At 53.0% G+C, this 18,986-nt stretch overlaps 1 protein-coding gene across 7 annotated transcripts; it reads left to right on the top strand.

The window, feature by feature from the left end:
- Window positions 1-1,063: 1,063 nt before the first annotated feature.
- Window positions 1,064-14,899, top strand: DMKN (dermokine). 7 transcript variants are annotated; one of them, XM_057314150.1, is made up of 20 exons: window positions 1,068-1,728; window positions 1,989-2,204; window positions 2,317-2,373; window positions 2,658-2,708; window positions 2,867-3,043; window positions 3,673-3,729; window positions 4,115-4,192; window positions 4,441-4,491; window positions 5,828-5,875; window positions 6,525-6,578; window positions 7,690-7,737; window positions 7,940-7,987; window positions 10,232-10,288; window positions 10,593-10,640; window positions 12,270-12,317; window positions 12,437-12,478; window positions 12,808-12,876; window positions 13,906-13,929; window positions 14,037-14,080; window positions 14,593-14,899. In XM_057314150.1, coding segments are annotated over exons 1-20 (1,596 nt in total). In that variant the 5' UTR covers window positions 1,068-1,350; the 3' UTR covers window positions 14,594-14,899. The 7 variants fall into 7 exon arrangements, with proteins under 7 accessions (XP_057170136.1, XP_057170134.1, XP_057170137.1 ...); XM_057314149.1 differs by having other exon boundaries at window positions 1,072-1,728; window positions 14,037-14,084; XM_057314153.1 differs by lacking the exon at window positions 1,989-2,204 and having other exon boundaries at window positions 1,064-1,728; window positions 14,037-14,084.
- Window positions 14,900-18,986: the final 4,087 nt, after the last annotated feature.

The raw sequence follows: 18,986 nt of genomic DNA, 5'->3' as shown, positions 1-18,986 counted from the left end.
TTACGTGGTGAGAGCTGTTGGATATTACAAGTTGGGGTGCGGGTGTTGGGGTGGAGAGAGACTGACTGAGAGACATTGAGAAAGGCGGATGGAAACCGGCCCCTCCTAACTTGGCGATGAGTTCCAGTGATACAAGGCCGGAGACAAGTGGGAGGCCCTGGGGCCCTGGGAGCAGAGAAGCGGCTGGGTGCTGGACAGGGGTGAGACGGGGAAGATGCCTGAGCTCTGTATTCTGAGCTGGGATGGGAGAGGGCCATGCTGCTGACTGAGGGCCCTGGCAGGGGTGGGGTGGGGGGCTCATGCTGACCCCTCCTTCCCTGCCGGTGAGGCCAGGCCCTGGGGAGACTGGGGGGTGGGTGGGGCGAGCAGCAGTCTCAGTCGTCTCAGGAGGCTCTGAGCTCACACACGTGCCCCTGTGGGCCAGGTAAACAGGATGGGTGCCTGGGTCAGCTGCTCCCTCCCACTCATCCCCTGAGGGTGGCTGGCCCGCCCAGTTCCCTGCTCCGCACCCAGCTTTCCCAGCCAAAACCAGCCCAAATGCTGAGACGCCCTGATGACCCGTCTTGGGCCGGACACTTCCTTCCTCGGTACCTGGGGTCCCCACTGAGGCAGTCTCACAGCTCCCAGACTCTCTTTGGGCCGGAAGGCATGGAAGTCACCTTTAGGTGGTAGTATGGGAGGGAAGAGAGATGGGAGAGAAAAAGGCCACCAAAACTGAGAGAGTAAGGCCAAGAAAGGGCAGCTGCCTCTCACTCTGGTGCCCCTGACCCAGGCTGGCTTACATCTCAGGTGGGTCCCGCCCCACTGGGTTCCCTACGTTTGCCTCCTGGTTGGGTCCCGCCTGTGGATCCTTTCTCCTGAGTCCTCTCCACCACCACCACCTCTAAGAGATACCAACCACCTATCTCCTCAGATGCCCCCATCCCCACCCTGCGCCCCAAATTCCTGGGGTTGGGAAATCGGAACACTTTTGCACCTGCCTCATCCCATCTCTTACTCCCTCTCTGATGCTCGGGCTCCCTCTCTGTTTCAACACAGACTCTCAGACTCACAATTACAGCTCATTACCCTATCGGTGGCTGGCCCTGAGTCACGAGGGAGGGACTCTGGGATACCCAGCCCTGTCACCTTCTCCCAGGCCACAGTATAAGGAGTAGCGGCAGGGAGGAGGACTCTGGGAAGGCAGGGGAGTCTGGGAAAGGAGAGAGAAGGCTGCGGACTTAGAGGGACGGAGAGTAAGTCAGGAGAAAGCGCACAAAAGAGGGCACACACAGACACGGAGGGGGAGGAAGGGCAAAGAGAAGAAAACTCGGGTGGGAAGAAGACAGGAGGGAGAGGAGTGAGGGAGAGATGAAGTCACAGGGCTCCCTGGCTTGTCTCCTCCTGGCCCTGTGCCTGGGCAGTGGGGAGGCTGGCCCACTGCTGCGAGGAGGGGAGAGCGCTGGAGCAGGTGCTGGGGAGGCCGTGGGACATGGGGTGGGAGATGCCATTGGACAGGGGGTGGGAGACGCCATTAGCCATGGAGTCGAAGAGGCTGTTGGCCAAGGGGCTGGAGAGGCAGCCCGCTCTGCAACCAGGGAGGTCATGGCCCATGGCATGGGGGAGGCATCCCATGTCCTTGGAAACACTGGGAGTGAGGCTGGCAGACAGGTTGAGAACATCATTCGACATGGAGGAGATGGCACCCACAGCTCCTGGCAGGGGATGCCTGGCAGCAACAGTGCTTGGGTGAGTAGCTGGAAGCTGGGAGTGGAAATGGGAGGCTGTGGGCAGTTGGGCTGAGAATCCTGGGTATCAGTTGGAAGGATGATTGGGTCTCTTATTTGTGGCTGTCTGGGGTGGTTTCCCTCCATGTGATGGTGCATGCTGCTTCTACTGTGCTGGGGTCTGCCTCTACCTGCCTCTGCCTATGTCCTGCTGTCCCTGCCCTCCCCTATCACAGAGGGGGAAGGGCACGCACACTCAGTGCAGGTGTGTTGCTCTTGCAGGGAACTAACGGCCAGCCTCCAACTGGAGGCCATGGCATCTTTGGCTCTGAGGGTGGCTCTGGAGGCCACAGCCAGGGCAATCCTGGAGGTGCGGGGACTCCCTGGGGCCAGGGATACCCTGGAGGTTCAGATGGCAGCTTTGGAACCCACTCTCAGGGAGGCTCCCGGGGCCAAGGAGGCAATGGAGGGTCTTTCAGCTCGGGCACCAACGCTCAGGTACAGTAACCACCCGAGCCCTGATGCATGCCACCTCCTGCCCTTCAAGCCCACTCTCCATGCCTCCTCATCTTTCTGTCAGTACCCACACTGAGCCTCCTCCTCTCTGCAGGGGACTGTGGTTCAACCCGGTTACGGCTCAGTGAGAGGCAGCAACTCACATACGGAGGTAAGAGGAAGAGTCTGGGGAAGAAGACGGTGTCGGGGTGCATGTGACAGAAAGTAGGAGAGATGAAGAGGAAAGAAAGAAGGATGGGGGGCTGAGGTGTAAGGCAGATTGGACAGGGAAGAGATGGGCCAGGTGAGGAGGCCAGGAAGAGGGGAGGGAGTGGGATGGGCATGGGGCAGAAACACGTGGGGAAAGAAGGCCAAGCCATAGGAAGCAGGAGAGCCTGGCCTGTGGCGGTGGCTTTGACTGAAAACTCACCTGTCCCTGGTAACTTTCCTCCACAGTGCACCAACGCCCCGCCATCCGGCTCAGGCGGAAGCTCTAGCAGCCCCGGGGTAAGGGGACTGGAGGTTGGAGGCATTTTGTGCTGGGAGAAGACAGAATGTCGATTCCCCTCAGACTGCGCACGGGGAATTTGCTGGAACAAGACAGGGAAGGGAGGGAGGGAAGCAAACACCCCTGGTGTTCTCACTCTGGTCTTTCTGGACCTCAGGAAGGCGGCAGTGGCAGCAGTGGCAGTGGCAGTGGCAGCGGCGGTGGCGGCAGTGGCAGTGGTGGCAGCGGTGGCAGCAGTGGTGGCAGCAGTGGCAGCGGTGGCAGCAGTGGTGGCAGTGGCAATGGCGGCGGCGGCGGCAGTAGAGGCAGTGGCAGCAGTTACGGGCCCAGCTGGGTGAGTCCTGTCCTCTGCTCGCATCCTGGGGCTCCTGGGCTCCTGCTCCCCACCTCCCCAGCCCCTCCAGGCAGGCTTCTTGACGCAGCCGTCCAATGCCTCAGCAGAGGTGCCCCGCCTGTGTCTGCTCACTCCGCTCCGAGCGGCGGAGATGCTCTGCTTCCTGTCTAACCGATTCCCGCTTGGCGGGCGGATCTGACTAGAGCTGGGGGTTGCAGAGGGAAGAAGAGAGGTGGACACAGGAACCAGGACACGTGCTTGGGAAGCTCCCAAGAGACGGGGCGGGGGGGGGGGCAGGCCTGTCACACACACACACACACACACACACACACACACACACACACGGAGACAGGGACGCGTACAGAGCCGTGGTGTAGGTGACGCTGATGAATACAGGGCACATGAGGCCCCTCCGAAAGGGCTGAGGGGGCCGGGAGGGGACCATGGTCGTGCAGCCGGCTGAGGGTGGCTCTCCCATGGAGGGGCCTGCAAACAGGAGCACAGTTGGCTTCCTTGGGTATCTGGGAAAGGTCTCAGGCAAGAGGAGAGAGGTAACGAGAACAAGCCAGGTCACGTAAGCCGCTTTAACTTACTGCTCCTCATCCTACCTGCTTTCCCTCCCACTCTAGGACCGTCCCTTAGAAAATTCTAGGAATTTTGATCAAGGCAGCTACTCAGGCTCCCAGGTAAGGACTCTGGGGGTCCCTTCCTCTTTCTAGGTTCCAGGAGAGGGCGGGGTGAGGAGAGGCAGGGGGAAGACAGAATGGGCCCCTAGGTGCCAGGGTCAAGGCTCTTAAGACATTAGGATCCAGAGGCTTTTTCACTTCCGGCATGTGGTAGGGGGAGAGGACAACAGCTCAGAATCCCCAAACTGTCTCACATTTCCAAATACAATTGGCCACACCTGTTCTTTGTGCTCTGAATAACTTCCCTCAGTGGCCGGCTGGCTCAAGATGGGAGGAGATGGAGGTTATGCAGAGGGGAGTAAAACAAATTATAATGCCCTGGCAACTATTTGGTTCCCACGGAGTCTTTTTAAGACCCTGTGTGGACTCTTGCCTCCCCTCGTAGGGACACAATACTGGCTCTTCCTGGGGTAGCAGTGGCGGCGGAAGTGGCAGCGGAAGTGGTGGTGGAAATAAACCCGGGGTGAGTGTTTGCTGAGGCACAGATCTATCTCCTTTCCCTGGGGGGATGGGAAATAAGGGGTGCTGAGGCCCCTCTGGTGATAGGAGAGCTGGGAGAGCGCCAGACAGAGCCGAGAATGGGCTGAGGTGGGGCCTCAGGGTTGACTGCTGAAGTGTGGGGGCTGGGACTGGTGTCTTGGTGGCAACAGAAGGAAAGCTGTCTCTCTCTCTCTCTCTCTCTCTCTCTCTCTCTCTCTCTCTCTCTCACAGTGTGACAGCCCCGGGAATGAAGTCCGCATATCCGGAGGATCTGGGGGTCAGGTGAGAGCCAAACTTGGGACAGTGCCCACTCCTGCTTGGCACCACTCCTAAGACTAACCTCCATCCCAGCCCCATCCGTGGGGAAGAAACCAAAAGCACACTCCCACAAATACTAACAATCTCCAAAGTAATAATTAATCGCAAATCCTTACGTGATGTGCCTCACTTTATACCCTGGATGGGGCTGTGAGAAATCACATAGAAACCAGTCCTTTTAGAAACATAATCACTTCAAACAACCTACACCCACCTGGCCAGTGAACAGAATGCCGTGACCTCTTTGACGGCATTTGGAAACTGGGTTTGGAAGGCGTGCAGTTCCCTCCTAGTTGTTCTGGAAATCTGGGCTTTCTGTCAGCACCTGCAGCACTGACAAGAGGAAATGTTACGCTAAGGTCCCCACGAATCACCTAGAGGTCTTGTGAAAATGCAGGTTCTGAGTCAGCAGGCCTCGGGTGGGGCTGAGATTTTGGTTTCTACCAGGTTCTGGGCAAGGCCAATGTGCACTGGTGTGAGCCGGCCAACGGGGAGAAGGCTCCCTGAATATTAGGCTCCTTGGATATTAGGGATACTAACCTCTATGGCTAGACAGGTGTTAGGAAAGCTCCTGGCTTGTAACTCTATTTCTAGTTTTTTGTGGACCAAAGTCTTAAATATGTAGTCAAATATACCCGTCTCTTCTATGGTTTCTGTTCTTGAAAAGAAAAAGGCCTCGATTTTCTTCTAGAACTACGAATACCTCTATCTATACTTTCATTTTTTCTATTTAACTCTTTAATCTATCTGGGCTTTACTTTGCTATATACAATCTATTCCCATTCCTCAGTTCGGCTAGACTCGCCCCACACTTTGGATCAGAGCTGTGTGCTCTCTTATGAAGGGTAAACCAGATAAGAACAGAAGGGGGGGAATCAGCAAGGTGTAACTAAGTGTCCCCTGCACCCCCCAAATATTTAGCTGGTGTTCCCAGCCAAACGCATTGAATTATTTACACCACTGATGTAAAATGTCACTTGTAAATACCTTCGTATTTTGGGAGTGCTTCTGGGAGTTCCATTTGGTTAAACTGACTCATCTATTCTGTGACGCTGCTTTCTTTATGGGACATTAATATCTGCCAGTACAAGTCCTCCTTTGTTGCCTGTCTTTCCCAGTGTTTTCTCACCTGTCCTTCAACATGTATTCTTCCAGATGAATTCCCAGATTATTTTGACCAGTTCCAAAAGAGAATTGCACGAGGATTTTTAGAGGAACTGTATTGAATCAATACGTAAGTGTGCAGGGATGGACCTAAGATCTACAGCAATGATCTCTGTTGCACTGTCTCGTCCCTCAGGGCTTCGGAGGAGGACAGGGAGGCTCCGGTGGCTATGGTGACATCAGGGTAAGGAGATGACCGGCCTTGACCGTAGAGACTGGAGGCGGGAGATGGACGGAGGTCAGCTTTGCAGTAGCAATGCTAACAGAGCAGATGGTCCTGCAATGCAGGCTGGTCTTGATCGTAGCTCAGGGAATTCATCTCAGTCCCAGGAAGGTGGGACTCAAGAGGCACCTCCCTCTAACTTAGGAGGAGAGGAACCAGACGACTCTGTGCCACTAGGCTCCCGCTGACTCTCCAGTCAGCATCCCCTTTCTGACCAATGCAACACATCTGCCCAGACTGCATCCCACAGTTTGAATCAGTTTAGTCCAACAGTCTGGCTGGCTTCTGCCTCAAAACCAGGGGACAGTTCAGATACTTTGGTGGCAAAGGCCCTTCCTGTTGGATTTTGGGCAGTTTGCAGAAGTGAATATAAAGAGATGCTTTTGTTGCCAATAAGTATCATAAGTGAGCAATAACCCAATCCACAGGAAGTTGAAACAAGATTTGCCAGGGAGAAGAGCCCCTTTTGGGGCCCTGGGAAATCTGCTGCTGTGTTCGTGCCGCCGTCCCTTGATTCGGGAGTCCCTTGCTCACGTCCTGCTATCCTGCCCTCTCATCCTGCATGTTCCCTGCTTCCCCACTGACTCTTCTCCATTTTCTCTCTCTGCAGGAAATAAGCAAAGAGGGCAGTCGCCTAGTTGGCGGCCCCCAAGACAATTATCAGGTGAGTGGGGATGGCTTTAGGAGAAGGGGTGGTGGAGTGTGGGGAGAATACTAAGGGATGGGGAAACAAACAGAAACATCAGTGTCTTCTTGCAAGCTGCTCTAACTCTGGGTCGAGTGACCACCAGGAGACCAGACATGGGTCTGGGATCGCTGTCTCCTTGGTTCATCCATTCTCTCCCTTCTTCAAACTGTGATCATCACTGTGTATTATCACTGCGAGGGGAAACACAGCCAAAAGTAACAGGAGCATGGTCAAGGGGCTATTTTTGGAACCCGTACTTAAGAGGTGCTGACAAGTGGAAAACAGTGGCCTCTGAGTTAGAAGACGGGGGTTCAGAGGACAGCTGTCTCACCTGTCATCTGTGCATCTTCAGGCAGGGCAGTTGACCTCTCTGAGCCTGGGCCTCCTCTTGGGTAAAATGGGGATGGCAAAACCTAACTTGCTCAACCCCACAGTTATTGCAGAGCTTTCTGCGTCGTAACCAGAGCAAGGTGGTTCAGGATCTGGACACTGGAGTCTGACACTGAGACAGACCCTGAGGCACGCTGCTGGACAGCTCTGAGTTTGCTTTCCTTGTCTGTCAAGTAGAGATGTCTCCACACAGGATTGTGTGCTAGGCGCGTGGTGGGACTACACATTAACTCCCAGTGGTGTTTTGGGGACAGGCTTTGGGGGGAGGCAGAATAAGAATATGATTCAAGGGACTGGGCAGGGTTATTTTCTAGGAAAAGTGGCCAATCATTCCAAGAAGGTGGGGTTTCCTAGCTGCTGTGTGAAAAAGAAGGAGATGGCTTTACACAGAGTACACAGAGTTTGAGCAAAGGCAGAGATGGTGGGCCAGGAGCAGGCTGATAGGTGGCATGCATGACAGGAGGCACAGGCCTTGAACCGTAGTCCCCCCTTCCTACCCAGTGGCAAGGGTCCAGTGGAAGAGGTGAAGCTGTCAGTGGGATCAATACCTTGGTGAGTGTAGGCATCACCCCACCTTTGGCCGGAACCATGGCGTCAAGCAATCCCTGCCTCCCCTCCTGACCCCCAGAGCTCCTGCCCCGCCTCTCGCTCACAGGCTGGGTTCCTACTCTCATCCCCTTTCTCTTCGGTTCCTTAGAACTCTCAGACGTCTCCTGGGCTCTTCAACTTTGACACTTTCTGGAAGGTGAGTTCAGCAAGATCTCTCTGCGCCCTCTCTTTTGGAAAAGCAAAGCTTTGTCCCTCTGCCCAGCAGGCTGAGGTCCTCTTTCCAGAAGGACTGACCATCAGAGGTGGCCCTTGACCTCTTACCCTGAGGCCCTAAGCCAGCATTACATTACATTACAACTCAATTTGCCATTTTCCGTCTTTTTCCCGCCTCTCTGCAGAATTTTAAGTCCAAGCTGGGTTTCATTAACTGGGATGCCATAAACAAGGTAAGGGCAGGAAGGCCGTGCCATTTGATCTTTGTGGGAGAGGGAAACAGAGAAGAAAGCTAACAGCTAAACCCCCGCGTGGGGAGCTGGGGAAACGATGGTGGCACTGGAAGGCTGTTTTGTCCAGTGCTTACAAAAAGGACAAAAATAAAGAGGAAGGAGGCAGAGCTGAGAAGAGGGGGTAGCTTGGAAACAGCTGGGAAACTGGGATGAGGAAGGAATGGACCTCTTTCATGTCTCAACATGCAGACTGAGCAGGTGTGAACCTCAGTTTCTCCTTCGAGACCTCGAAGGTTAAGGGGAGAGTGAGGAGGCCTAGTCCTCAGGAAATCAGAGAGTTAGGAGGGGCAGGGTGGGGGACGGACTGAACAGTCAGGAGGAGCTAAAGGCCCCAGGAGGACTGACGCTGAGAGAGAAGGGAAGGGAAGCGATTATGTGCCCAGTGCCTGCTGGGTGCCTGGCGTTCTGGGCCCTGGGTGTGCATAAGTTTAAGAGGCACGTGGGGCCCAGAACCCCTCTCTCCTTCCCCCTGCCCACCCCGTCCACGCTCAGGGGAACCCCCCGCCAGGCTGATTTGACACCCGAATAGCAGACGCGCCTCAAGAGCAGAGACAGACCAACAATCTGAACAAACACCAAAGGCAGAAGTTGCCTTTGATGTGCTTTGTTTGATCCCCTCTTTTTATTTTAAAAACACTATGAATTAGTTGCCAAAGTTTAAAAACTGAGAAGTTTTACAAAATGACACGGAATTCTGCTTCTCTTGAAAAATGAGGCAACGCCGGCCCTTGCCCTCTTTCCTCGAGCTCCTCCGATGACAAGAGCTGAATAGCAGCTGCTTCTCTCCAGCGGCCATGCGCTGCTGCCCGCCACAGTCACCCCAGCAGCTGAGCTTCCGACCCTTAGCCCTTACTGTAGAAGAAGGAAGATAAGGATCCGAGGATCCCTGCCTTCTCAGACTTGTGGTGGGGGGTGGGGGGCAAGGTGGTGGTAGGCAGGGAGGCAAGAGAAAGCCCCACCCTCAGGCAAGGCCAAGTCTGTGCCTTGGGGAAGAATGTGGGAGAGTGAAAGATAGGGGAGGCAGAAGTTCCCAGCCCCAGCGCAGTTCAGGTTTGGATGAACTAAGGGAGCCAAAAGGACTGTTCTGTTTCAGAGAGAACCGTCTCTGGGAGGGGCAAGACGAGGCCCCCCCCCCCCAAGCACGAGGAGCTTAGGGTCAGAGGCACAGACTGATACTTGGGGGCGGGGGGCAGGGAGGCAGTGAACGTTCTTGTACACCTAGGAGTAGTAAGGGAGTAAAGGGAGTGCTGAAGTTAGGCAGGATCCTGTGGGACAGCTTCCCCAGGAGCAGATCTAGGAAGAGGGGCGGGACAGAGATGGGCAGAGAGGAGAACAGAAGGCCCCTCTCCTTCACAGGGAGGGAGCTGAGCACTGGGGCCAGAGTGAGCAGTGACAACAGGGGGACTATAGGTAACAGTTCTTGGAAAGTATGAGGTGTTCATCCCAAACTGGAATATGTGGATTTGGCTGGATGACAGCTGTGGGCAAAAAGATCCCTGCAGATTTCAGGAGCAGAGGCCTGATCCACCCCTGACTTGGCCCATTAGCCCCTGAATTCTTATTCCTTGAGCTCCCTCTTAGAACTTATTTCTTTGCCCAGGACCAGAGGAGCTTTCGCGCCCCGTGACCTCCAGACAAGGAGCTACCAGATGGATGGGAGCCCCCCACCCCTTCTTAAAACCTCACTATCCCATCACTAATCTCAATCCTTCCCCTTGAAATAAACCGTAGCTGCCCCACACTCCTGGTCTCTGCTCCTTTCTTACGTCTCCATTGTTGTTCCAGGGGGGTTTGGAAGGGTCAACCGCAGCCCCGCAGCTTCACAGCTTTGGGAAATGGGCTGGGGGCGGAACGGCAGGTAAAAAGGTGGGAAGCTCTGGCGGCAGGTCCCAGTCCTGAGGTTTGGCTGCAGTGAGGTTCTGGCAGAGGCTGGGGAAGCAGGGAGAGTGAAGAGCGTGGTGTGTGTGGGGGGGAGAGGGGCTAGTTAGCGGCTCCAGAGATCTAGTCTCTCTCCCTCTGCTTCCAAAGCAGTTTTCTGGTGTCCCTAAAAGACACCCAGCTTCCCCCCAAACCTTAGTCACGATTATATTCTGAAGGTTGAGCAATGGTGGTAGAGAGAATAGGGGTGTAGGTGAGCAGGGGGCCGGGCTCCCTCCTCACCTTCACCCCACCTTTCCTCCACAGGGCCAAGTCCCACGCCCCAGCACACGTGCCCTGCTCTACTTCAGCCGACTCTGGGAGGTAGGAGAACTCTCACTTTTCAGAGAACTGGGCATCTGGTCATCTGTCCCTCTCCCCACCTCCCTCAAGCTCCAGCCCACCTGTCACAAAATTCGCCCTCTTTTCATTTTTGAGATGGGCAATCTTACCCGAATACCATCAGAAGTGCTAACACCCTCAACCTCCGCTATGCTTAGCTTCATCTAACCCCAAACCACACCCAGGCACCAATACCCATTCTTGCACCCGAGCTTGAAACTTTCCAACAAGCTGCCGTACCACACTCCCCACTCTGAGGCCCACTCATGTCTTCTACTCCCTCTAGGATTTCAAACACAACACCCCTTTCCTGAACTGGAAAGCCATTATTGAGGTAAGGGTGGCAGAACCTCTCGTTTTGGGGTCAGGAAGCCCAACTCTGGGAACATGGGACCTGGGCTCTTGGCAATGGCTTGCATTTGGTGTCTGTTGCTTACTTTCCCGCCTCCCTTCCCACTCTCCTCCCTTTCTGCAACACTAAGTGGGGGTGGGGTAGGAGAGAGAAGCCGGTGAGTCACTAGAGAAGGAGTAGGGTGGGCGGTCCTCCCTAGGATAAAAGCTGAAGCCAAGGGCTGGGGCCTCCACAGGCACAGGAACATGAAGCCAGCCACTGTCTCTGCTCTGCTGCTGTTCCTGCTGGGCGTGGCCTGGCTCAGGGGGAGCCACAGCTGGGTGGGTACTGCAGGGTGAGGAGGGGCAGGGGACACAGGGTGGGGAAGAGAGAGGGGCCTGGAGCCGGGGTCAGCTCTCAGGACTGGAAAAGGGGTGTTAGGGAGGAAAGCTGAAAGGAAACAGGAGGCATGAGGAGAGGAGGTCAGGCCATGGTCGAGTGTGAGCAGGTGCAGAAGGTCTGAATATCTGGGTTCGGGGAAGGATGGGTCCTGCAGAAGGCCACATCTTGATTATTCATGGCCGATGGCCTTTGGGCACTGATGCAAAGGTTGCCCACTCACTCACCTGTGTGGGCCAGACACATGAGGCTGGACAGGTGGGGCCACACAAAGGGGGAGGTCAGGGCACTCCTGGTGCGTGTTGTCATGCGCTCATGAATGCCCAGTGTGGCATGTCATCCGATGGAAATCTGATTTTTAATTGTTCACAACTGATTTGATTTAAAAATGCAGGCCAAGCAAAAAATGCCTGGAGGCCTGTGGTCAAGCAGTTTGTGACCTCAGGGTTAGGGCTAAGAGTGGGGCTAAAATTCAATGGGCGTTACGTCAGAGTTAGCAGGAACATCCCAACCCTGTGTGCATGTGTGTGGGGTGGGGTGGGAGTGGGGTTCCAAGAGGAGAAGTGGTGGTCACAGAAACAAAACTTCTCTCTTGCTGCTGAGAATTTTCCCCTTGCCTTGACTGCGGAGGGGGGATGGCCCATGTACCTGTGCTGTGTCTCACGGGGCTTCCAGGCTTTCTGGAATTTCTCCTCTCTCTCTCTCTCTCCTTTGGCCCAGTGCGAATCTAATCATCTCACGCTGCCTCTGTTTGCTGAGGATAACAGCCCATCCTTCTGGGAACCCTGTGGGAACAGCATTTGTGAAAAGGAATTATAGAGCTAAGGAGGGAGCCGGGTTTGGTGTTGGCAGTAGGTAGGTTGGGGCTGAGGTGCCATGTCTGCCCCAAGGGAGCCTGTGTGGGCACCCCTCACTTGCCATTCCTGCTCAGTCCCAGGCCGGCCTGCGGAAGCTCCAGGTGCACGGGTGGGGTGGTGTTGCCTCGCTCCCCCACGCTGAGTGTAGAAATCTGTCCTGTATCTATTGGGGTCATCAGTGTCCTCCAGGCTGACTGCTTTCTTTGGAGGCAGTGCTGATCCTGGACCACGGAGAGGGGCGTGGCGGGGTGTATAGGTGTTGGTGCTCCCACGGGAGGGCAGAGCCTAGGCGGCAGGCTGCTGGAGCCCTGTGAGTCTGGCAGGGCCCGAAGGACTTTGGACAAGGACACCCTCATGGCGTCTCTCTCCCTTCCAGGGTGCCGATGCGTCCTTGCTCCAGAAGAGGTCAGGCAGTGCTGGTCAGGTGAGTCTCTCTGCCCTCAGACTGCCTTTGACGGTCTCAGGTCCATCTCGGTCTGGTTCTCAGGGCTGGCCAATCTGAAATTCTCTCTCCTCCACACACCCATTCTGTTGTTTCCTCAGTCTGCCTCAGGATGGCAAGAGGTGGCCGCTGTGACTTCTAAGGTAAGACGTCTGCCACCTGACCACCTGATTCAAACCTCACTCATTTCCTTGGTCTCCTGCCTTCATCTCCCAAGTAACACTTGAGGAGCTGGGAGAGGTACCGGGGAAGGAGGAGGCAGGGCCATTTGGAGTAGGACCGGAAGTGAGGTGAGGCTGTGGGCTCTGGCTGGCTGAAGGAGATTTTACAGAAAAAAACGCACGACACAAGGAGGGCAGCGGGGGCTTGGAGACAGGTCTGGCCCAGGCCAGGAGCCGGGGTGTTTATTTCACAACAAAACGCCCTCATCCCTTCTCTCCAACCCGCACCCCCCCCCCACTTTCTTCCACAGAACACCTATAACCAGCAGGCATACCCGACTCCCTCTGGTGGGCAGTACTCAGCCAAGATCCCCTCTAAGGTAAGACTCCCAACTGCCCAGTTTCCCCACTGGGGCCTCTGCATGGGGGTGAGGGAGGGAGGTTTCACGGCCAGGCTTAGCTGAGGCAGAATCCTGTTCATTTTGACAGTCATGTCTCCCCGCCCCTGTGTAGGGAGACTTGGGCTCCCTGAGAGCCACTGGGAAGTGGAGGGTGGGAGGTTCGATGTTCTCCACACCCACCCACTCAGAAAAGGTTACAAGGGGGCAGCAGCTGTGTCGCATGCCCTGGAGAAAACTGGGAACCAACGTCCTCTCAAAGAGGGATACACAGCTCTAAAAAACCTCACATGACACACAGCAAAACAAGCAGCCTTCCCATGTCGTAGCGTCTGCTCCCTCCACCTCTTTAACTGCTGACGTTCCTTCGGGGTAGGGGTGGGGGAGGGCGAGAGGAGGGCACACTAACACTTAGGGGAGGCTTGCCCAGAAACTTGTCATTGGTGGGAAAGTTAACGCTTCGTTCCACAAAGGAAATGACAGGAAAACAAAACAAAACAAAAAAACCCCTGAGAATTTTGTTTCGTTCAGTTGCAAAGAAAGCAATCTTATAAATTCAGTAAATGAACATCCTACATACTAATTAGGCTGGTGAAGAAAAAAAACAGGCGCTATTTCCCTCCATCTCTCAGAACAAGGAAGCCCCTGGCCTCAGGGACAGGACTTGTACTGAGAAATCAGGAGTCACCTCCTGACTGGAAGCGGGTGAAGAAGCAGTTAATGCTGCCCGTGGGTATCCATCCACTGGCCAATTTATATCCACCTAGCAGGCGGAGGGACACCTATCTACCTTCCTTTCACTCTGCTTGGTCAGTGTGTGCTCATCTTGGGTAAATGTACTTAGGATGATAAATCTGCTTCGAAAGAAAGTCTGTGGGCTGAATGTCCATGCTCAGACCCAAGGACCTCTGAGATAATCTGGGTCTGAGCCTGCCCCTGCCATTGGGTCCCTCCCGGGGGAACATGGCAAGGTCACTGTAACCCCACATCACCTCCTCTGATCTTTTCCAGGGGGGAGCCACGCCTTCTTCCTCGGTAAGTACTGGGGCAGAGAAAATCTGGCTCCTGAGAGAAGGGGTCTGGGGCCAGAGGGTGTGCAGGGCCAGGCCCATGGCCACTCAGACGTTCTCCCTGTCCTGCAGGCTTCCCGGGTGCGCCCTGGCCTGCTGCAGTGGGTGAAGTTCTGGTAGGTGAGTGTCAGAGTGAGCTGTGAAAGCCTGTGTCCAGGAGCTGAGGCACAGCGACCCCAGGGGCAGGGCTGGGATCTTGGCATTTGCTTTGCTTTGGGTGGATGCTCTACAGGCGTCGAGGAGGAGACCCCAGCGGAGAAAGACTCATCAGGAAATGACAGAAGAAAGCACCTGCTGAGCGCTGAGTGAAGGCCTGCCAGAGGCGGGCTGTGCAGGGACAACCATAAGGGGAGGTGGAGGAGAGGGATGGGACAGAAGGGTCTGGGGGAGCTGCAGAGGAGGGTTCAGAGGCAGGAAGAAGTGAGTTGCTAGTGGGGAAGGGGCAATAGATTAACTTGGCAGAACCACAAAATCTGTTTCAGGGAAGAGCAAGAGTAAGGGGACATGCAGGTGAAACAGGCAGGACACCAAAAACTGTGGGAGGGCAGAGGCTGGATGAAAGGATACCCGGTTCCAACACGTTCAGGAGTAGCCACGTTCTACCATTTGCTCATTTCTTTTCTTCTAGAAAATTACTTCCAATCATGATGAGGCCCTGAACATCAGCTGTCAGGGAGCCCGACTGTGCCCTGCCCCCAACTCTCTCCCTGTGTCAGGCTTGGTCTGGGTGCTGACACCTGCTTTTTCCAGGTTGGGGACCTGGTCTGTCTGTCCCTGTTTCTTCCAACTGCACTGTGGGGTCTCCTTGTCCAGCAACCTCATAGAATAAACCCGCCACTTTCTTCACCTACTCCGTTTTGTGACCTGAAGTCACCGTGACAATTCTTCAGAAGAAGCTTCCTACTTTTGAGTTTCTTTGTGGAAATAAAACATGAATCTTGTTTCTTTAAGACTTCTCACGCTGTGTTCTTTAATGTTATGCTGATGGCGGATCAGGGAGGATGGAAGTGATCTAGGGGCAGATAATTTGCCTTCCTGCTGAAGTGGTAGACCAAATGTGTGTCGTCCCCACCCCCAACCCCCGCCCCAGAGATAAGACCTGGGTGGTCCGACAAGAGGCAGCTAGCTGATCTCACTGTGCTTCAGTTTCTCCATCTGTAGAACATCATCTTGGCCCAGCCTGTGTCTGAATGCCATGCACCGCCCCCCCCCCCCCCCCCAGGCACTCAAAGGTGTTTTGCTAGCCTGAAAAGACAACAGGGAACTTATCGGGAGGTGGGAGTAGAGAGGCTTTTCAAGAGAGGAGGCCAGTCCCAGAGGGTCAGGAAGGGGGCAAGAACAGGGGCCAGGGGCTTGCAGAGCACATACCTCAATCTTGCAAACACACTGAGGTGTGGAGGAGGCTCTGTACTTAGGAAGCTGTGGGCAAGCGGCTCATACCCAACCCAGTGCCTTATCCTATGCAGTGGCTCTGTGTGTCCGGGATGCAAGGGGGTGGTGGAAACTTCTACTCCATTAATGTGCCAAGGAAAATGGCAGGGGTTCTTGGCGCAGGCTGAGCCTAGGCTTATTGCAAGCCTAGGAATTCTACAGACACGCCTGGAGAGTCTGCACTTAGAATCTCTTGGTCAAAGTCCCATCAAGGCCATATAATGTGCCCAAATTAGGGAGTCCCCACCACTCATCCCTGACATCACTGCAGGGACCCAGGAAGTAAAAGGAGGACAGAAAGCACCCTGCCAGCCTCGGTGACTGCCTCGGAAATTACAAGTTCTCTGAGGGCACAGCTCCTGTCTGCCTTGGTCATCACTCCATCCCCAGCAATGACCACAGGGCCTGGTATGGAGTGGGCCTCAAATATTTGATGACTAAATGAAAAAACTTGGTCCAAAATGGACTTGGGGAAACTGTCTTGATTAAACCCATCTGGGTGAGAGAAAGACGAGGACTATTCCTTTGCTCTGCATCCTACTTTCACTTTTGTCCTTAAATTGGGGCTACCACTTTGTAGACATACCTCATTTTATCGTGCTTTGCTCTATTGCATTTCGCGGATATTATGTCTTTTACAAACTGAAGGTTTGTGGCAACCCCGCATCAAGCAAGTCTATTGGAACCAGTTTTCCAATAGTATTTGCTCACTTCATGTCTCTGTGTTACATTTTGGTAATTCTCTCAATATTTCAAACTTTTTCATCTTTATTGTATTTGTTATGGTGATCTGTGACCCCGATCTTTGATGTTACTATTGTAATTATTGTGGGGCACCACAAATTGCACCCACATAAGACAGCAAGCTTAATCCATAGTGTTGTGTGTGTTGACCACTCCACTGACTGGCTGTTCTCCCATCTCTCTCCTCTTCTTGGGCCTCTATTCCCCGAGACAACAATATTGAAATTAGGCCAGTTGGGTGGTGCAGTCAGTTAAGCATCCGACTCTTGGTTTTGACTTGGGTCCTGATTTCAGGATCATGGGATTGAGGCCCATGTTGGCCTCCACGCTCAGCAGGGAGTCTGCTTAGGATTTTCTCTCCCTCTCCCTCTGTTCCTCCCCACCTCTGGAATAAATAAATAAATCTTAAAAAAAAGAGAGAGAGAAAAGAAATCAGGCCAATTAATAACCCTATACTGGCCTCTAAGTGTTCAAGTGAAAGGAAGAGTCACGTGTCTCTCACTTTAAATCTAAAGCTAGAAATGACAAGCTTGGTGAGGAAGGCATGTGGAAAGCCGAGACAGGCCGACAGCTAGGCCTCTTGCTCCAGTCAGCCCTTTGTGAATGCAAAAGAAAAGTACTTGAAGGAAATGAAAAGCGCTACTTTAGTAAGCACATGATTGATCAGAAAGCAAACAGCCTTGTTGCTGATATGGAGAAAATTTCAGTGGTCTGGATAGAAGTTCAAACCAGCTACAATATTCCCTTAAGCCAAAGCCAGGCCCTGACTCTCTTCAATTCTGTGAAGGCTGAGAGAGGTGGGGAAGCTGCAGAAGAAAAGTTGGAAGCTAGCAGAGGTAGGTTCATAAGGTTTAAGGAAGGAAGCCGTCTCCATGAAAAAAGAAATTGCAAGGTGAAGCAGCAAGTGCTGATGTAGAAGCTGCAGCCAGTGACCCACAAGATCTAGCTAAGGTCATTCCTGAAGGACTCAAGCAACAGATCTTCAATATAGATGAAACAGCCTTCTATCGGAAGGAGATGCTGTCTAGGACTTGGAAAGCTGGTGAGAGGTCAATGCCTGGCTTCACAGCTTCAAAGCACAGACTGACTCTTATTAGAGGCAAATGAAGTTGGTAACTAAGTTGAAGCCACTGCTCATTGGCCATTCTGAAAATCCTAGGGCTCCAAAGACTTATGCTAAATCTACTCTGCCTGTGCTCTATACATGGAATAACAAAGCCTGGATGGCAGCACATCTGTTTACAACATGGTCTACTGAATATTTTAAGCCCACTGGGAGACCTACTGCTCAGACAAAAAGATTCCTTTCAAAATACTACCGCTCATGGACAATGTACCTGGTCACCCAAGAGCTCTGATGGAGATGGACAGTGAGATTCACGTTTTCATGCCTGCTGACACAACATCCACTCCACAGCCCATGGATCAAGGAGTCACTGTGACTTTCAAATCTTATTTAAGAAATACATTTTGTAAGGCAGTAGCCGCCACAGCGGTTCCTCTGATGGATCTGGGCAAAGTAAATCGAAAACCTTTTGGAAGAGATTCACTGTTCTAGACACTATTAAGAATATCTGTGATTCATGGGAAGAGGTCAAAATACCAACATGTACGAGAGTTTGGAAGAAGCTGATTCCAGCCCTCGTGGACACTTTGAGGGGTTCAGGACTTCAGTGGAGGAAGTCACTGCAGATGTGGTGGAAAGAGCAAGAAAAGACGAATTAGAAGTGGAGCCTGAGCATGGGACTGAATTGCTGTGATCTCATGATCAAACTGAAGGGATGAGGAGCTGCTTCTTATGAATGAGCAAAGAAAGCAGTTTCTTGAGATGGAATCAGGTCCTGGTGAAGGTGCTGTGAAGACTGTTGAAATGACAACAAAGGATTTAGACTATGACATAGACTTAGTTGATAAAGCAGCAGCAGAATCTGAGAAGCCTGACTCCAATTCTGAAGGAAGTTCTACTGTGGGTAAAATGCTATCCAAAGGCATCACATATTACAGAGAAATTGTTCATGGAAGGAAGAGTCAACTGATGCAGGAAACTTCAGTTTGTCTTAAGAAACTGCCACAGTCACCCAGCCTTCAGCAACCACTGCCCTGGTCAGTCAGCAGCCATGGACATCAAAGCGAGACCCTCCACCGGCAAAGATTACACTTTGCCGAAAGCTCACTTGATGGTTAGCATTCTTTAGCAATGAAGTGTTTGTTTATTTATTTATTTATTTATTTATTTATTTATTTTTAAGATTTTATTTAACACAGAGAGAGAGAGCACAAGCAGGAGGAGTGGCAGTGGGAGAACGAGAAGCAGGCTCCCTGCAGAGCAAGGAGCCCGATGTGGGGCTTAATCCCAGAACCCCAGGATCATGACCTGAGACGAAGGCAGATGCTTAACCGACTGAGCCACCCAGGCGCCCAATAAAGTTTTTTTAAATTAAGATATGTACATTGTTTCTTTTATGGCATAATGCTATTGCACACTTACTAGACTATAGTGTAAACATAATTTTTATGTGCATTGGGAAATCAAAAAATTCATTTGACTCAGAGGGGTGCCTGGATGGCTCAGTCGGTTGAGCATCCGGCTCTTGGTTTTGGCTCAGGTCTCGATCTCAGGGTCCTGGGATCAAGCCCTATGATGGGCTTCACACTGAGTGGGGAGTCTGCTTGAAGATTCTCTCTCCCTCTCCCTCTGCCCCTCCCCATGCTCATGTCCCCCCCAAAACAAATAAGTAAATCTTTAAAAAAACATTTAAAAAATAAATTAAAAATTCATTGGACTTACTTTATTGCAATATTTGCTTTATTGTGGTCATCCGGAACCCAACCTGTAGTATCTCCAAG

The sequence above is a fragment of the Ursus arctos genome, unplaced genomic scaffold (genome assembly GCF_023065955.2).
Source record: "Ursus arctos isolate Adak ecotype North America unplaced genomic scaffold, UrsArc2.0 scaffold_19, whole genome shotgun sequence".
Lineage (NCBI taxonomy): Eukaryota > Metazoa > Chordata > Mammalia > Carnivora > Ursidae > Ursus > Ursus arctos.
The sequence above is the reverse complement of the archived record's forward strand: the minus strand, read 5'-3'. Positions and strand labels throughout refer to the sequence as shown.

Coding starts and splice junctions, on each gene's coding strand:
- DMKN (XM_057314149.1), top strand. CDS start 1,351: ATGAAGTCACAGGGCTCCCTGGCTTGTCTCCTCCTGGCCCTGTGCCTG. Junction 12,479..12,807: donor TGGCCGCTGTGACTTCTAAG/GTAAGACGTCTG, acceptor TTTCTTCCACAG/AACACCTATAACCAGCAGGC. Junction 13,930..14,036: donor GAGCCACGCCTTCTTCCTCG/GTAAGTACTGGG, acceptor CCTGTCCTGCAG/GCTTCCCGGGTGCGCCCTGG.